The following is a 17,015-nucleotide window of genomic DNA, read 5'->3' on the forward strand; positions in this document are numbered from 1 at the left end:
AATGCGTGTGAGGTTTTCAATGCACACTTCTGTCATCCACTGTTATATTACAGATCATTCTAAAGAGGAATTTTTCAATTATTGTCTCTAGAAATTTACAGGTAATCTAATATATGGCAGGCTGAGTCCTAAAAGTTCCTATAGCCACCTGCTTGAAATGGTGTTGATGGTATGAAATGGCCTCTTCAATGGCATGATATTTCTCCTCAGTTTACCTTCTCTGTAATTTGCCTCACATGTCACAACATAAAATCTGCATGAACTTCCTGAGAAGGAAGAGGGCAAAGAGTCCGTAACTATGGCTTGGAGAGTGTTAAGGCTGTCATGCGCAATGTAACCCTCCAGGGATTAAATAACCTCACAAGAGGCACATGTGATACTCCCAACTCCTACTGTCAGAGGACATAGTTGGCAGTGTTGCAGCCTATCAGAGCCTGCAATTAGGGACACTTTAGAAGATATGGTTTGAGAGAAACTTTTGATCCAAAGCTCAATAGAGTGCTTCTGTATTCCACCATTTCTAATCCTGATGGCATTCTTTATGTGATAAAAGCCATAGGGATGTGATGAACCAGCATCTCTCCCCTAAGGGTTTTTTCCCCAAAGACAGATGAGAATGGAACATTTATTAGGAATGTGTGCCTCACCACAATAAGAAAGGACATCAGTGAATCTTTAACTTGGGAGACTTTGGTTTACACATAGCAAAAGACATATCTACTCTTCAAGGTAACGTAGAATCACCTGAGCTGCCCAGAACCAGACATAATCTAGCCAGGACAAGTGGCTTCTCAGGAGAGTGAATTAGCTCACATGACATTCCCTGCTACCACAGCTGAAGCTTCATCTCACACCCAAGCTAGTTCATTTAAAGTTTGCTTAAGTGTATCTACTCTGCCCTAAAGTGTGCTATGTAAACATACTCCACAAACCAGCAGAAATAGTTTTCCTTCAAAATTCAGCAAATAAGAAAGAGAAGATGACACAAGCGATTTTCAGTCTTAACTAAGAGAAAGCAAATAATGCACTATAAGGCAGCATTAAGTAAGGACTGCATCTGCTCATAGCTGTGTACTAGTACCTTCTCCAGAACTCCGAGAAGCCTCTTCCTTTTAACTCCGTATTTCCTTTGTTTCTGATTTGATCCATTTGCTGTGGTAGCTGCATTTCACCTTCAGCCTGACTGGTTTCTGTATTTTTTTCACTGTTACATTTCACAGGTTCCCCTGTAATAAACGGCAGCAAGAAAAAAAGACATAAGCTCACTCCCTCCATGCTCCATGAATACCCAGTGACAGACCCTGAGAACAAGTGATGTGTCCAAGCTCAGACTGACACAACGCCTGGGAAGTTTTAAGGCAATCACAACGAATACAGGTTGTGAGGTAAACTCCCATCTAACAGTCCAGTGCTGTGAAGAGCTATCTAGCCTAGCTCTGAGGGTGGGAATTTGTTATGCCGGATGAGATTCTTAGCCCAAATCATTGTGGCTTACTGCGTTACTGTGGTTGAGATTCCTACTCTGACATGCCGGAGAATACCAAACCTTTTTTTTAAGGAAAACTGATCCCAATGTAGTCCTTGCAGCTTTTGATTTCATATGACCAATTCAAATACAATAGGTAAGAAATAATCCAAGAATTTCTTACTCACATGAATTCTTATGGTTACAGCCCATGATAAGGGATGCTGGACTATACTCACACTGAATTTCTTTGGAGTAATTCTGAAAGGAAAAGCAAAGCAAGAAATGTGTTACATAATTTAAAATTGCATTTTGCAAGAGATTTTTGTTTGCTTGCTTAAAGAATTAAAATGCAAGGTGTACTCTCTCATTCTGTGATCTTTTTACTGCTACTTTCTTCAGCAATATATTTCTACCCCTCCCTCCTCAGGGAATTCACAGACCTAAAATAAAGCTTCTTATACTAAACTCAGGTTCATGCAAAATTCCCATCTTTAGATGGCCTGAGATCTCCTTTACAGTTTAGTCTCAAATGATTAAATAATCTATAAACCTATCTTCAGTGACAGGCTGATCACCTGCCACTTTTCTTTCAAACGTGACCAGAAGAAGGTGCCCAGACTTTGTTCCACTTCTCCTGATGCACTCTGTAAATGGAAGAACGTGTAGGCTGGACCTTTGTTCATTCCGACACCTCCAAAGTCACCAGCTCCCTGGATAACTGCCTTAGCACCATGTCATTCCAGCAACCCTCCAATGTATCCTCATGATGGAGAAAAATATACTTATATATTCCCCATGTTCTGTCACCTCTATACCAAAAGAAAGACACTGCTCTGTCTCCACTGGCAGCTAGAGCTCCAGGAAGTAGGCTAGAAAGCCCCCAGCGTGCAACAAGCTGTTGTTATAGACCCCTGGCACAGTACGAGGACTGGGGGCATTCTTGGGACAGTGATTATATCAAAGTGTGGGGCAAAGAGCAGCTTTCAGACAATGACTCTTCTCCCACCAGCAGTGTTTGGAGCACCTGAGGAAAGAAGCCAGAAAGGACAGAGCGTAGAGACCTGCCACTAACACTGCAAAGGTGATCTGAGAAAAATGCGATAAGGTCTTAAGAAACCACCAAACCTGCTTGTTTTAGAGAAGTTATTCTGTACTGAATATTCCTAAAAAGTTACCAGGCAGTCTCCTATCTTGAAAAAGACAACAAATGACCAAACTTGTCAAAACCTCCACTTCTGAAAGAAAGTCTTAGGATTATGAAAGGGAGGGGGGGCTCTCTCAATATAGGGGTTTATCCGTGCAGGCTGAAGACAACCATGCAACTAGTACTTGAAATTGCAGACAATTGCATATGCAATGAATCGCTGCACAGAGATTATGCTGGGACCAACCCTTTTAAACCAGTGCTACAAGGGCAAGCAGGCTGCATTCCCCAGCTGTTTGAGATTTCAAGYAAGCCGGCAGAAGATATTTGTTCAAGGCCCAGCCAGTTCTGGAGAGCTCCAAAAGGTTCCTGAAACGGGGGCGTTATCTTCTCACGCAGAAACACACAGAAATCCAGGTATGTGATACAAGTGTTCACCTCCCAAGGAATGGTGGAAGTAGGTGTTTCTTTGGTACTACCAGGCAACCTCCTTCTTGGACAATCCCATGAGAAAGGGGTTTGCTTCCTCTGAAAAGGTGCTCTCATAACAGCTGGAGAGGGAAAGAGGCCAGCAAGGTGGTAACATGGGATCAGAAGAAGTAGACACCTGCAGAGGCATTTGCCCTCAGCAAGGATGTTGCTGGTAAGGGGTAAGTACTGACACCGACTTCAGTCTCAAGGTCAGCATTCACTGGAGGCTGGTGGCAGAATTCGGTATGAAGGGGCACAGACAAAGGGCCCAACAGGAGACGCTTCTACAAAGCCTGAACCTGAGATAGCAGTATTGGAGTCTTGAAGACAAGGCAGGGGATCTTTCAGGTCCGTATCTGAGGGGCTAAGTTTCCCCCTAGCGTTCTTAGCTTGAGACCGGAAAAGCCTGTGCAGTCCTGCTGTAAAACTCATCACTTGAGTCATTTTGATGAGCCAGAATCAAGAATGTCTCTATCACAAATGCAGGTGAAAAGGGAAAGAAAATTATCTGAAGGCATTTTTATGCCATTTTAAGAATCTAGAATTAAACACATGTTGTTGTGCCTCTCCGAATCTTCTGTAACTTACCATTTCAAATCCATGCTTTGCTTTACTCATGCTGTGAACACACCCAGCTCCTGTTCTAAAAATAAGTCAGATAAATGAGAACTGAGTTTACAAAAAATCACAAGAAGGAAGCAATATTTAAACAACTACAATAAATATTTATAGATTTTTAGGACCTCTAGCCAACAAGATATATACCCTTAATATATATTTGTGACTCCTGTTTCAAATTCTCATTAAAAAAAGTGTACTTACACCAGGCTTTAGATTTCTGCTTTTTTACTAAAACGAACAAGCAGTTAAAGGGAACAAAAATGTTAAATGACATTGAAAAGGGGATGAACAGTGAGTTGAGAAAGCTTGCAAAATCCTACAAAGTTACTCACATAAAGAGAAGGCAGATAGCAAAGAACCACAGAAGGACCTTACAAGACCGAGTGACAGAGCAGTAAAATAAGAGTTGACAGCCAGGAAAAAACAAGGTATTAGGGAGAATATGAGATGTTTAAAAAAATCAGTGGCAAGGAGAGAGTGGAGAGGGACTGACAATTCACTGTCTCTCCCAGCACGAGAACCAGACCACCAGCCAATTAAATTAATGGGAGCTACACTCAAAATGAATAAAGGTGATTTTTCATTCCAGCAGAAGTTGACCAGTGGAACTCCTTCACAAAAAAGTTCAAAGATCTTTTAAAAAGTTGTAAAAAATGGACATAGCTGCAAAAGGAGACTGGACAAATGCATATAGGAAAAGAGATCTTGGGAGGGTTATTCACTGGACAAACCACATTAACCTCAGCAAATCCTCCAAGCTGAAAATAATCAGACATTGGATGAGTGCTCAGGGGCGTCATATACGTTTGTCCTGTTTTTACTTCTTCCTAGATAGTCACTTCTGGTAAATGCTAGATGGAGAAGACTGGGCTAGATGGACCATTGGTCTGAACTACTCTGTGGGTTCTCATCTTAGAAATCTTTTATTTTTCTAATTTTTTTTAAGGCACATATCATATTTTCTCCCACAAAACATGAATCTCAAACTGTCAGCTAACAAATCGTCATTTTTCCTTTCCTGCCTTTTAGCTATGATCAAATCTGGGGAAGTAGTGGTCTCGATAAGACATAAGACACCTTCCTAGAGAGGAAGCGCTCAGACTGAATGAGCTCTTCAGTCTGACAGAGAAATGACCAATGTTGATGCCTCACCAATTTAATTTGGAAATAAAGAATACACTTTAAAAACGAAGATTTGTTTTAATGCTTTTCTGGAATAGTGCTACTGGGGCAAAATACAGGATTAAGAGAGAAGTTGGCTCAAGGAAATTAGAAAATATTCTAGATCCTGATCTCATTCTTCATGCCTTTCCAACACTTTTTATCATGACTTACTCTTGAAATAGATGGGCAAAATAAATGAAAGTACTACATTGGTACGAACAGGAAAAGAATTAGCTTCAGKATTCACCTATTATAATCTCTGCACAAAATAGAGAGTTGGTTTGAATATAAGGAAACAAGAGAGATGACCTGACATGGTTGGCAAACCACCAGGGGATGAGAAAGGTGTGCATAAACATTGTAGATCACAATCCTGGATCTGGGATTGCCCGTCATGTATTTGTAAATATTAAGTACCCAAAATATCTAGATTACAAACACAGCCAAAACAGACAATAATTAACCCCCCCAACAAATGTTGAACTGTATGAAATAAAGCATTATATTTTAGAGCATAAATATGGTGCGTGGGTCAATATATTATTTTGCACAGCTTCTTGTCTTCAGCTGTTTTACAGTTTATCTCCACAAGACACAGTAGTTCCCCACTCCCTGTGATCCTATATATAATATTAGCACAAGGAGTTAAACAGGAAGACTTATATCCCCTATCTGATGGCACAGGAAGCTGAAAGTATATAATAACTTTTCTCCAAATATGGGCAATACTGCTTAAACTCTGGCATGTCTGGAAGAGAAGGGAGAATGGGGCAAAGAATTACACAATAATGAAATATGAGGAAGGTTCATGAGATTAAAAACAGTGATACATGCTCTGGAGTAATATTTTCTAGTCAACTGACCTGTCCACATCTGACTCTGGGTATGGAGTCTCTGCTTCATCTTTCACTCTTCTCCTCTTCACTGCTCCTTCTATTTCAGTACTTTTTGACATTTTATTTCTTTCCTTGACCTTCAAAACACAGTAGACTTGGTATTGGTAAAATTTGGTTCTGACTTTTGAAGAACTTTTCTATTTTGTAACAAATTCCAGAGTTAATAAACATTTGTATTGAGCAAAACTGTTGATGTCTATACAATGAAAACCAAAAAATGATCAATGTATAAAATATTAGATTCTTTATTCAAATAGAAGATAAGCACTGAGAGGCCATGCAGAGAATTATGCTCAAAGGTGATAACCAAATAGTATTACTTTACAGGACATGATTCTTGATCCATCTTTAGAGGAAGGTCTTGATTTTAGCAGGGATGTAATGCTAATGGAGATAGTGGGATTTTCTTTGTGGGAATTTCAAAAGTCCCTAACTCCATCTTCAGACACTTACCCTCATTGGAAACACACCTACCCTGAGCTCTCATTAAACAAAAAATTTCCAAATAAGCTTAACCCGATTGTTTACGACATACAGAGTATTTAGGAAGGAACTTAACAACTCAGAAATATCGACCCCATACAGACTCTCAAGAAGACGAAACCATTTAACAGGACAGGTCAGCCTTGTAGAGAACTGAAGCCCGTCAATTCAACTGAAGGCAGCAGGGCCCTCAGGCCCTGAGGCAGGACCTCATTCAAAGTCCACTGTAATTAAAAGAAAGACTTTATGCAACTTGAATGGGTATAGGTGAGAATTCAGTGCCTGTTTAATCACCTGACTGAAATGATACCTAGAAATATGAGAGCCATAGCATAGCCTGTCTTGAAATTTTTGTCTCTGATCTGAAATATCCACATATATTCTGCTTCTCCAGACTATTTAGAATGCAACTTAAAAAAATACACAACTTACAAGCTTGTAACTTCCCTTGTGTACTTCTTTACCTGTAATTATAAAGTAAAATTATAAAATTTTAATGTAAATTATAAAATTTGGTGAATATTTAGGATGGGGATTCTTTAGCAACTTAATAGCACATTTTTGCACCTCACCTCAATTTCAGAGAATAAGATTTAGAAATAAAATTTTATATTTAGAAACAATGCTGGATTTGCATATGGTAAGTTGAAACTGAAAAAAGAGTAAATATAATTCTTTCAGAATTAGAATTCTTGCCTGTAAAAACCACATATTGATGGAATGGGGACAATTGCTTTTCTTGAAGGAGCTGCAGGCTTATATTAAAAGATACAGCAATGTGTCACAGGGTACTGTTCCGTTTTGGAACAGAAATACTGTATAAATATCTGGGAAGGTCAATTAAATATTGTAGCAAGGTCTGCAGGGAAGTGAGTGAATTCTCCATGTTTAGATGTTTTTACATCAAAACATGATACGTACAGTAGGAGATGCTACAACACAAGCAAGTGGGTGAGACTAAGAAGTTACTGGTAAGAAATTACATTTTATACAGGAAAGAAGATTATAATATCTATTAAGCAGTCATAAATCAAGGAAACACAAGGAAGGAAAAAATGTGTTCCACATGCACACATACTGGCTCCAACCTAGCTGCTGGCATTAAGGAATGAAAGTTGGAATCACTGGGTATTGCTCCATACATGCTTCATATACCAGTTGAATACTCAGCAGTGGTTGAAAAGGCAAATAGAAAGTCAGGAAGTTTTAGAAAAGCAATGCAGAACAAAAGAGAACATGTTGTTATGCTCTCCTTCAAATCTATGGTACAGCCACATTGCGTGCAGTTCTGCTCCCCCTAACCCAAAGATATAGTAGATTAAGATAAAGAGAAGAGCAATACATAAGCTCAAGGTGTTGAAAAGCTTCTGTTCAAGGATGTTTAACAGCCTTGAACTTTTCAATTTGGAATAAAGCATGACCGAGAAGCTACAGGATGTGAATTCAAGATGGGCACACAGAAAAGGAATGTGAATTCTTATTTACTATTGCTTCTCAAATAAGAGCAAAGGGACATCAAATTCAATGACCTAGCAGCAAGTGTAAAATAAACAGCAGAGTTTGTTCGCACGATACATCCAGAAATCCATTGTACATGATGCTGGTGTTGCAAAATGGGCAAGCATGTTTCAAAAGCAACTTCGTAACTTCATGGAAGAGCAGCACAAATAGACTCAGGAAGCCTTTCTAAGGTTGGAAGCCGGGAAGCTGGAAAAAGTATCCTTCTATGCACGAGGATATGCTCTATGCTCCCAAAGCAACTGTTACCAACCACGCTTAAAGACTGAATACTGACTAGATGGCTCTTCTGGCTGAGCCAGAAAGGTTATTCATGTGGCTTCATAATTGTTCCTTTGAGTCTTCAAAATGCATTATACTGTGGCAGTTGATGGTTCCAATGAACCTGAGACAGGGCATGTGGTTCCTGTCCTTTAGGAATGGGAAAGACCAGAAGCCTTTGTTCAACAGTGTAGTTGTCCTTTACAGTTGCCAAGGCTCTTTACAAAGGACCTTCAGCCTCACAGGGCTTTTTAAATATGTCCTCAGCCCTTCTGGGGGTAAGATGGAACTTCACTGTAGAAGTTTTAGCCTCTGTTTCATCATCTGGGAGTCCCAAAGATAGCAAAAAACTAAGATACTCGCTTTTTTAAAATCAGGCAGTGATGACAGGAATGAGAAAAACAGACTGCAGTAATAATTGGAGCAGTGCTATTATGGGAAGGTGAAAGCTAGAGGCAGCTTCTTAAGCCTTCTGGTCTGACAGAACGGCTGAATGAAACCATTAGTGAAGACAGAAGTATTTATACTCTGAGTCTGTCACAGGCAAGAGCTGCAGAGACATCTGTCTTGTTGCAGGTGCTGCTGCTCTTAGAAGACTTCCTGGCCAGATGCCTAGAAACTGAGCTGGTAAACATTAGCTACGTGGAGAATAGTATCTGGAAGGCAGCAGCAAAATGACTTCAGTGACAAAACTTACTTCAGAGCGGAAAACTGTTTTCTTCTCCAGGAGCAATAAYGACACCATGCTGCAATACACTAGTTTGTTTCCAGAGTTTATCCAGAAATAACCATACAGACTTACCAAAAGATACGTTTTGCTGAAATGAATTGAGTTCTAGATACATAGTGCAAATGTAGGGATAAGGCAGAAGATGTACATTCCCATGTTTGAATCTCATTTTTGATACTCTCTCCCATTTACTTAAATCTGAGAATGATGTTAAGGCTTAAAAACGTAGCACTAACATTTCAAAGGAACAGGAGTCCTAAGAATGTCTTCTTGCAAGGCTTCAAAAACCATACCACGCTAAAAATCTGTATAATGGACTAAATACAAACTGTGGGCATTACCTTTGTGAAAAAACACTAGAAACACATTAGAAAAAAAAGCTTGTTCAGGTGATACTCTTCCATCACTAGCCTGTATTAAAGATGTGTTGTATTTCCTTACCCTTATTTGGCTCCAGTCCAGACATCCTCCCTCAGGCAACAACAAGCCAGGCTTTTCCAATTCTATGAATAAAACTTTATTGGCATTGCTTATTGAAAACTGACTACTTCTTAAAAATTGAAGTGGAATGGGGTTTACAGGAGTAGCATCATTACACTTATATCATAGTTCAAACTGTGAGGAAAAAGATAATTGACATTATAACAGCCATAGGTTCCTTCGTGTGGGTGCAGCTCTGACACCTTATGAACTAATGCTTGCAAAAAGGTATGGTTCTGGACAGCAGTCTCCTTACACACATCTAACCAAAAGAAAAAACAGGTAAAACGACCATTTTCAGTCARTTTAGTCTAACTAGTAGAAACTAACATCCTGAGGAGAGAAGATGGAGTATAAGATTTGCTTCAATGAAATATTTACAAAATCAGTTCCTGTAAGATACGAAATTGCTCTTTTGAGTTTTGCTTCAAGGACCCCCACGGCTGGTGATTAACTAAAAGTTATGCTATGCCTAGGAGTCTTACACGTAAACAGGTTGTAGGACAACTCTATCAAACTAGGCCTTTGAGCTTGCAGCTTTAATCAGGGCCCACTGCCGGTCAAGCATGTGGACAGACTTCTAAGTTCTAGAAATACAAATGTGAGAAACAAATAGTCCTCAAGCATGCAGGCAAAGCTACCTGAGCTTTAGTGATCCAACAGTGAAGGCTGGAATTCTTTATCTAAGACACAGAAGATTTCTCTACAGACCTTAGATCCTGGAAGAGAAGACCTACCCTCTGTGATCCCTATTAAGTTGCTTCAAAAGCCTGGGTGACTTGAGAAAGATTTGTGTTCCAGTAAGATTACCAAGAGATGCCCTTCATGTACCTCAAATATGCAGCTGAACTTTCCCATCTGTCAAATGAGGCATACAAACAATACCAGAAGGTGATAGTACATGTTCCAACAAAAATATGAGACAATCTTACCTAAAGGCTGAGAAAGTCTGAGGACTGCATTATTTTTACAGAATTTAGCACAAGTTGACCATACTAACAAGGTCTAATACCACACTGCACTCAGTGTGACAGCCACAAAAGCCATTTTAATAAAGAGATGAGCTCAAGAACACGTTGCCAAAGCTTAGAAGTGGATCTCTAAAGGCACAACAGTGATTTAAAGGGAAGAGGAGGGACCCTTCACAGTGAAAGAAAAACTTGAATCAGACTGCTTTTAAGGTCATAAGTAGTCTAAAATATTGGAGCAAGACCCTTTCAGAGGATGCAGAGGCTGTTATAAAGCCCAACTAGTGAACACTGCCACTTAGACTCTTAGAAGCAATTCTTAAGAGCCAGCCTACAAATGATCACACTTGTACAGACGGAGATTCAAAGCACATAAAGTGTCACCACTATTGGRTGATGTCCATCAGATTTGACTTGGTTACAGGAAGCTGCATCAAAAGAGCTATTCAAATGGTTGTGTGGTTGAGATCTATCAGGCAATAATTTGTTATTCAGTCATCACCTTGTCTCAGCTGTCCAAAACTCTGGAGATCTAAAAAAAAAAACAAAAAAAACCCAAAACGGTGAAAGACCTTATATCGGTTCACATACCCAGGAAGTAGGAACGTGAATAACTGAAAATCATGGCTTACTCATCCTCTGAGAAAAAAACGTATTCTTTCATCTCATGCTGACAAAAATGGCTCAACAACAAGGTTTCTGCACCCGAAGACAAACAATTTACATTCCGTTTGGGTACTTCCTGTCTGATTCTGGCTCTTGACTACTTTGACCTTCTGGCAGTAACAGGAATAAGCTGTTACCATATGTACCAACTTCTGACAGAGAAAGAAGATGATCTCATTCTTGCCTGCTTATACAAAGCGTGGCAACAGTTCAGTCTTCCAAAACTGGAATGGAAAGTCCAGGATACAAACTGACACACCTCAGGACTGAAAAGGCTTTTCATTCAGCCAACTTGTTTATTTTATCTTAAACAAGAGCCTCAAGACAGCAACATTTTTTAACTCTTAAAACTAAACTACAGCAACTACAATAGAAACATYAATCAATGGTTTCAATTTAATTAAATTATTGTTGATTTAAGTCAGCTGTGGACTATGCAGCAGACATGCCTAAATTCTGTCATGTTGCTCAAGCTGTAAGAAAGAAATGAAGGCTAGCTGGGCCCTTGATGCCTTCTGATGAAAGACCATCTAAAAGGAGAAGGGGCCTTTAGTAAAACTGCTAGTTAGAACAATCCAAACAAATTCCTCAGCACTTACATACCCAAATGGAAATCCTCAGGAAACAACACTCAGCAAAACCTGTACATTTGAATACTCTAATATTAAATTCTACATACCTATGCTGAATGATCGCACAAGGCTTTTACACAGCTATATTTGGATAAAAGATAGAACTGACAGCTGCTAAATGCCTCTGTAAAGTTTAGGGAGGAAGGGAAAAATCTGATGAGTGGTCCCAAAGGAATAAGGGAGGGCAAGCAAAATAAGGCAAATACTGGGTTGAAGAGACTTGCTTCGCTTTTGTTTCTAGACTTCAAAGACCACATCAAAGATGTGACCAGGATAACTGTACRACAAGCTTATGGGCTTCGTGCGTTCAAAAGCTTGTCTATCAGCTCAGCCACCTCTCCGCACTTTCTAAGGTGGTTTTTGCTTCTCCCAGCCACCTAAGTAGGTGTGTAAGCATATAATTACATTTGTTTCTACTCAAGAAACAATTTTTATACTAGACATTTTATCTAGGCAACATAAGAACCCTTCCTCTCATGAGAGCACTGCACTGTTCTCTCCAGGTCCAGCTCAAACATCTTCCCGTGCAGACTGAAGAGGGCCTCACACATGCAATCCATCCTCAGAAGCTCATGCATGTGATTTAATCCTAACGTACCCTACAAGAAAACTATTGCAATCTTCTCTACTAGTGGGCCAAAGTTGTTGAGTCTATAAGGAATGTTTTACGTTTTATTAACATTTTTGAACAATGTGCTAGGTTTGTTTATTATTGCTTTAGGTGGGTTTACTGTGACTTCATATATACTCTTTGACTTCTGTTTTCTCTGACTAAATCTGACTTGGACACTGCAAAACACTCTTTTAAAACAGTTCTTTAGCGAAGATAAGTACTGAGGTGGCTCCTCAGCGAATGTAAAACTGTAAAGCTCAAAGGTGGTGTACTCTAGCCAAAGATCCGTACACTGCTAAATATGAATACGGAATTAAGCAATGCTGAACAGCTACAATTCATTGAATTTTTCATTTTACGAGTAAGAAAGGATACAAGGAAAGATAGTGAAGTGTTCCGTAGAAAATGGATGCAAATCATCAAGATTTCCAAGAATTACTCGAATTGCTTCCTGCAAATGCCAAAAAAAGAAATGAGGGAAGAATATTAATAATATATCTGCAATTCTACTGCGAAGTACAGTTTCCAGGCTTGGGAAAACTTTAAAGCAACTTTACAGTTTGCATGAATCATGAAATAGCTAGCTTATAGATACACAAGACTTTGCTTGTCTTCTTCCCCTTCTTCTCCCCACTCCCTCCACATGACCTTGAAGTATGCTACAATTTTCATTTCTCCAGATTTACATTCGTTGGCGCTTTAAAAAAAATATTTCAAATAAAAGTAGTGTTCTCCTTTTCATGGCTAATTCTGTGTTTTGATGAAAATTTTCATTTCTTAATTAAGTGATTTTTTTTTCACCCTCATACTCTTCAAGCAAGTTCCCCATTACTCTCATTTAACATGTTTTATTTAACAGAATGTCCTCTATCCCATATAGAACAAAAGATTTATTCAGCTTAACAATCAGCTAAAACACCATGGATCTGCTTCATATCCTACCTCCAACTCCTTGACAGTACTTTCAGTATTATCGAGATCATCAGCACTGCAAAACAAACAGAGAGAGTTAGCCCCTACCTCAATCAAAGAGCAACAGAGCTACAAGCACTGCAAGAGGTTTAAACAACAACAAAACATCATCAACAGGGAAACATTCTCATTGCATAGATGAGTGAGAGATAAGTCTAAAAAATAATTAGAGCCCACTAAAAAGTAAACGATCACATAGTAGTGATTTAGAAATAAGTAAGTAATAACTAAGTAAATAAATACTTATTTGGAAATAAGTAAATAAGCTGAAATGTGATTAYGAGCTGAGCCTGCAAATGAGAAGTCTGATTGAAGAATAAAGCGGCCTGCAGATGTAGTGAGCTCCAGTTGCTTGTTGCATTGGTCAGTACAAAAGTACAAGAGGACATTTGCAGGTTTCTGGTCCTGAGACTCCCATACTTAGTTTGCCGCCTGGCAGGAACTTTGAGCTGATCCCCAAAACAGTGATTTTTGCAGTTTGGCAGCGTTTTCCATCTCATTTCCAGCACTAACCTGAGRAAAAGCTGGAGATGCCTCACTCTCTGAATCTTTAAAAGGGAAGGGACATCTGGGGGAAGGACATGAATGAACCTAAGGCACAGACAAAGCCCTTGGTGATCCTGTTGCCCACAAGACTCCTGTCATACATACTGGGGATCACAAACTTCCAAGACCCCAAGGCAAATGCCAGTCACCGAATGCCTATTTCATACACGTTCAATACGATCCCGAGTGGGCATCTGGCCTTTATTGCTTAAGTTACCATTAAAATTCTAGTAGAAGAAAACTGAAGTTGCAAAGTTGAAAACTTCCAAATCAGGTAATGTGAGAATTCAAACTGCATTTACAACAAGAATTCTGCCTACTCTGCATGTGCTTTCAGTTTGATACCGAACTGCATGATAATGCACAACTTCTTTCTCCTAAGGGACCTCTGCCTTATTCAGCGCATATGATGGGCACCACCCGCTTACCAATCATTGAGGAGAATTCTGGGGCCCCTAAAAGTGTTTTTTATTCTTCATAAAGAGATTAAAAACCTGACACACTCTTACACTTCTCCCTTCTGCCTTCTCTCTTCATAGCAGCTTCTGCAACTTCATATTTCTCAGACTCCTAAGACTGCCATTGAATTTATACTTCAAAACCTAAAACTAGGTCTGCTGGTGCTTTGTGATATTACATACTGCCTCCCCCAGCTGCTAACTGCTGGGAGAGCCAAAAGCATAAGTAACAGCCTGATATACCTACAGCTTCCTTTGGAATGCAGATATTATGCTCCATGATCAGTTCTTTATGGTCCAAAAGAGAAAGGGAAGCTAACAACAATAAAGCAGAGAAATAGCGGCTTTCTAGTAACCAAGACGAATTAATTTATCTACAAACTGCATATTGTGTTCAACCTCCATGCAAGGGCTGGATGCCAGAGTTAAGGTAACTCCACTTTATAACTGTACACCACATCACTCAAAAAGAGAAGATTAACAAACTTACATCGCTTAATGAATGTGATGAGTAACAACTTGCAATTGCCAAAACCTTATTTTGCATTCTGGATAAAAGACACACGTAGTAAGAAAGACTGAAGCCGCACCACCTTATTGGCTACGTCATCTTTGACGTTACGAGCTGAAGATCTGCAGACTACAGCTACGATGCGCAACACAAACTGCCGGAGAAATCAGTGTGTCATGCAGTCTGAATGTACAGTCAATACATTGCAAGTTAGTATCCACATCTGGGACATTTAATGTAAAGTTTCTAAAAGAAGCAGCAAGTCAAGTATTGTTTTACAGTAACACTACAGTAGTTCTGCTCATGGAGAGGCGTTTACAGGCTGGGACAGCACTGCCCCACACTGTATAAGGAGTTGCTTTTGCTATATTTGACCACGTCAGTGTGAAGAACTGATTTGATGAGCTCACTGCCAATTCCAGCAGTTGTAACAAAATGTGAAATCTGCTGCAAAATTCACATTTCCTGTTCCTGTTTGTATAACCGTAGATTGTGAGAACTGATGCTGCAATGCACACAAACCCTCAAACATGCAGGGGAAACGACAGGTTGCCAAACTCAAAAATTGTAGCGCTGTGCTTTCCATCATGAGGTCAAACACCTTCAAGTTGTTCAAAAACACACTGAAAGACCTATGTACACTACAGGCAGTGCCTGCCAAGGGGCTGACACTGATGGAAAGGGATTATTCACAGGCAAGAGCAACATTTCAGGGATCTTCTGAACACTACACTATGCCACAGTACCGATAACACATCTTCCTCACCAAAATCACCACGGAAAACAAAGCAACGAAAAGAGTAATCCTCCTGGATCTGATATTATTCCAACAAAATTTTGAAAGGCAAAGCCAAAGTAATAATCAAGTTTTAATGCATCCCAAAACACAGTCATACTATAAATTTTCAAAGAGCATTCCTACTTCTACAAGGGAAAAAGCAGACAAACGCTGCATGAGATTCAATGCAGGCCTAGGGACAGTCTAATTGACACGATAATCATAGCATGTTCTCTTTAATTCTTCTGGGGTTAACAAATTACTTCCTCAGTAAACCTGGACTCTGGCAATGTCTGTGCACATCTGATTGCCCAAGGAAATACACTAACATTAATAAAACCACTCCACAGGGAGACGCTTGAGGGAATCATTGCTTATGGCATCTTAGCCGTGCTGCATTCTCCGTGGCATCAAACATGGTTTTCACGACAGCACAGTACTGCTCTCTTCCGTTGATGCAGGGATACTGCTGACTCAGAGACCTCAACCTGCATCAGTTTGCCATCATCCGAAAAGAGATTTAATCTCAACAGTTTACGAGGATTTCCAAATGCCTGACTCCTTTTGTCTAAGTAGTTTAAACTAAACCGATTACTGGAGCCCACAGCTTCGGGGAATCTGAGTCTCCTCTCAAATTCAAAGCTCCAAAGCTTGTTGATTTTGCTGGTCAAGGTATTGCCCATGCACAAAAGCACTCGCTCATCATCTCTGCACATCTGACTAGCAGGTACAAGCAGATTCCTCCAGGATCACACCCTCGGGGAAAATATTTTCTTTCACCTCTAAAAGATCATTCTCTGCACTTCTGTTACATCTTCCCCATCTGACCAGACTAAATTGGCACCCTGTGCTTTACTTTGCTGTCTGCTAACCATAATTTCCTGTCTGAGGCTCACCACACAACTGCTGCCTCCCACAACTCACCTACTCATTACCTTTTCACCCCCAAAAGCCTTTTGCTTTCTCTTCCTTCCTTGCATGCCAGCAGCAGCCGAAACACTGATAGCGTAAAATACTTTCCCTTTGCTTTCATTTCACAGGCTTGCAGCTACAGTCTCTTCTGCTAACTGAGAGAAGCAGTTATCAGAAAAGTCCTTCTCAGCCTCTCTAGCTGCAGGAGAAGCATGCCGTTGCTTCAAAACATCAGGACAGGTTCTTTGTCACAGGCATGTTCAAAATAGAGGTGGCAGTGGAAAGGGAAGCTTGAGAGAAAGCACACGGACAAGTTGAAAAAAACCCTAYGGACAGGAGCCAGCGACAGCTTCCAAGGACTGCTTATGTGCACACACTTGAATGCATGACCGCAGGGCCAGTGAAAGGCACACTAACAGTAGCCAGCTTAGGAAATAGCTAAAGTACACATTTTGAGTCTGAAGCTCCAGGCAAAAGTAGCCCGTTTTTCGCAAATCTGATCTTTGGAAATGGTTGAACGCTTACATTAACTCCAAGGGATTATACGTGGTCATCAAACTGCAGGTTGACTTTTCAGCTCTAACACGCTTACCTGTTGAAGTTGCCATACCGGATTTTAAATTTATACACAAGTCTGCCCGCATGAAGAAACCTTGTTTCAGGCAGCGGATATGTAAATGGTTTTAATGACATCTTTCTTTTTTTCCCCTCTGAATGCCTGCC

General features: G+C 40.0%; 1 protein-coding gene across 1 annotated transcript; it reads right to left on the bottom strand.

Annotated features, from left to right (window-relative positions):
- Nucleotides 1–232: 232 nt before the first annotated feature.
- MAJIN (membrane anchored junction protein) lies at nucleotides 233–16,985 on the bottom strand. The gene is made up of 10 exons (XM_026088367.1): nucleotides 16,885–16,985; nucleotides 13,058–13,103; nucleotides 12,491–12,566; nucleotides 8,829–8,954; nucleotides 6,680–6,711; nucleotides 5,732–5,841; nucleotides 3,672–3,726; nucleotides 1,654–1,726; nucleotides 1,082–1,226; nucleotides 233–266 (listed from the first exon to the last, which is right to left on the bottom strand). The coding sequence occupies exons 1-10, from the start codon at nucleotides 16,983–16,985 to the stop codon at nucleotides 233–235; spliced, it is 798 nt and encodes a 265-aa protein (XP_025944152.1).
- Nucleotides 16,986–17,015: the final 30 nt, after the last annotated feature.

This window comes from Apteryx rowi, unplaced genomic scaffold (genome assembly GCF_003343035.1).
Source record: "Apteryx rowi isolate R43461 unplaced genomic scaffold, aptRow1 scaffold_768, whole genome shotgun sequence".
Classification (NCBI taxonomy): Eukaryota; Metazoa; Chordata; class Aves; order Apterygiformes; family Apterygidae; genus Apteryx; species Apteryx rowi.

Coding starts and splice junctions, on each gene's coding strand:
- MAJIN (XM_026088367.1), bottom strand. CDS start 16,985: ATGTCATTAAAACCATTTACATATCCGCTGCCTGAAACAAGGTTTCTT. Junction 8,955..12,490: donor ACACTTCACTATCTTTCCTT/GTATCCTTTCTT, acceptor CATCATTCTCAG/ATTTAAGTAAATGGGAGAGA. Junction 1,227..1,653: donor CTGTAACCATAAGAATTCAT/GTGAGTAAGAAA, acceptor CGTTTATTACAG/GGGAACCTGTGAAATGTAAC.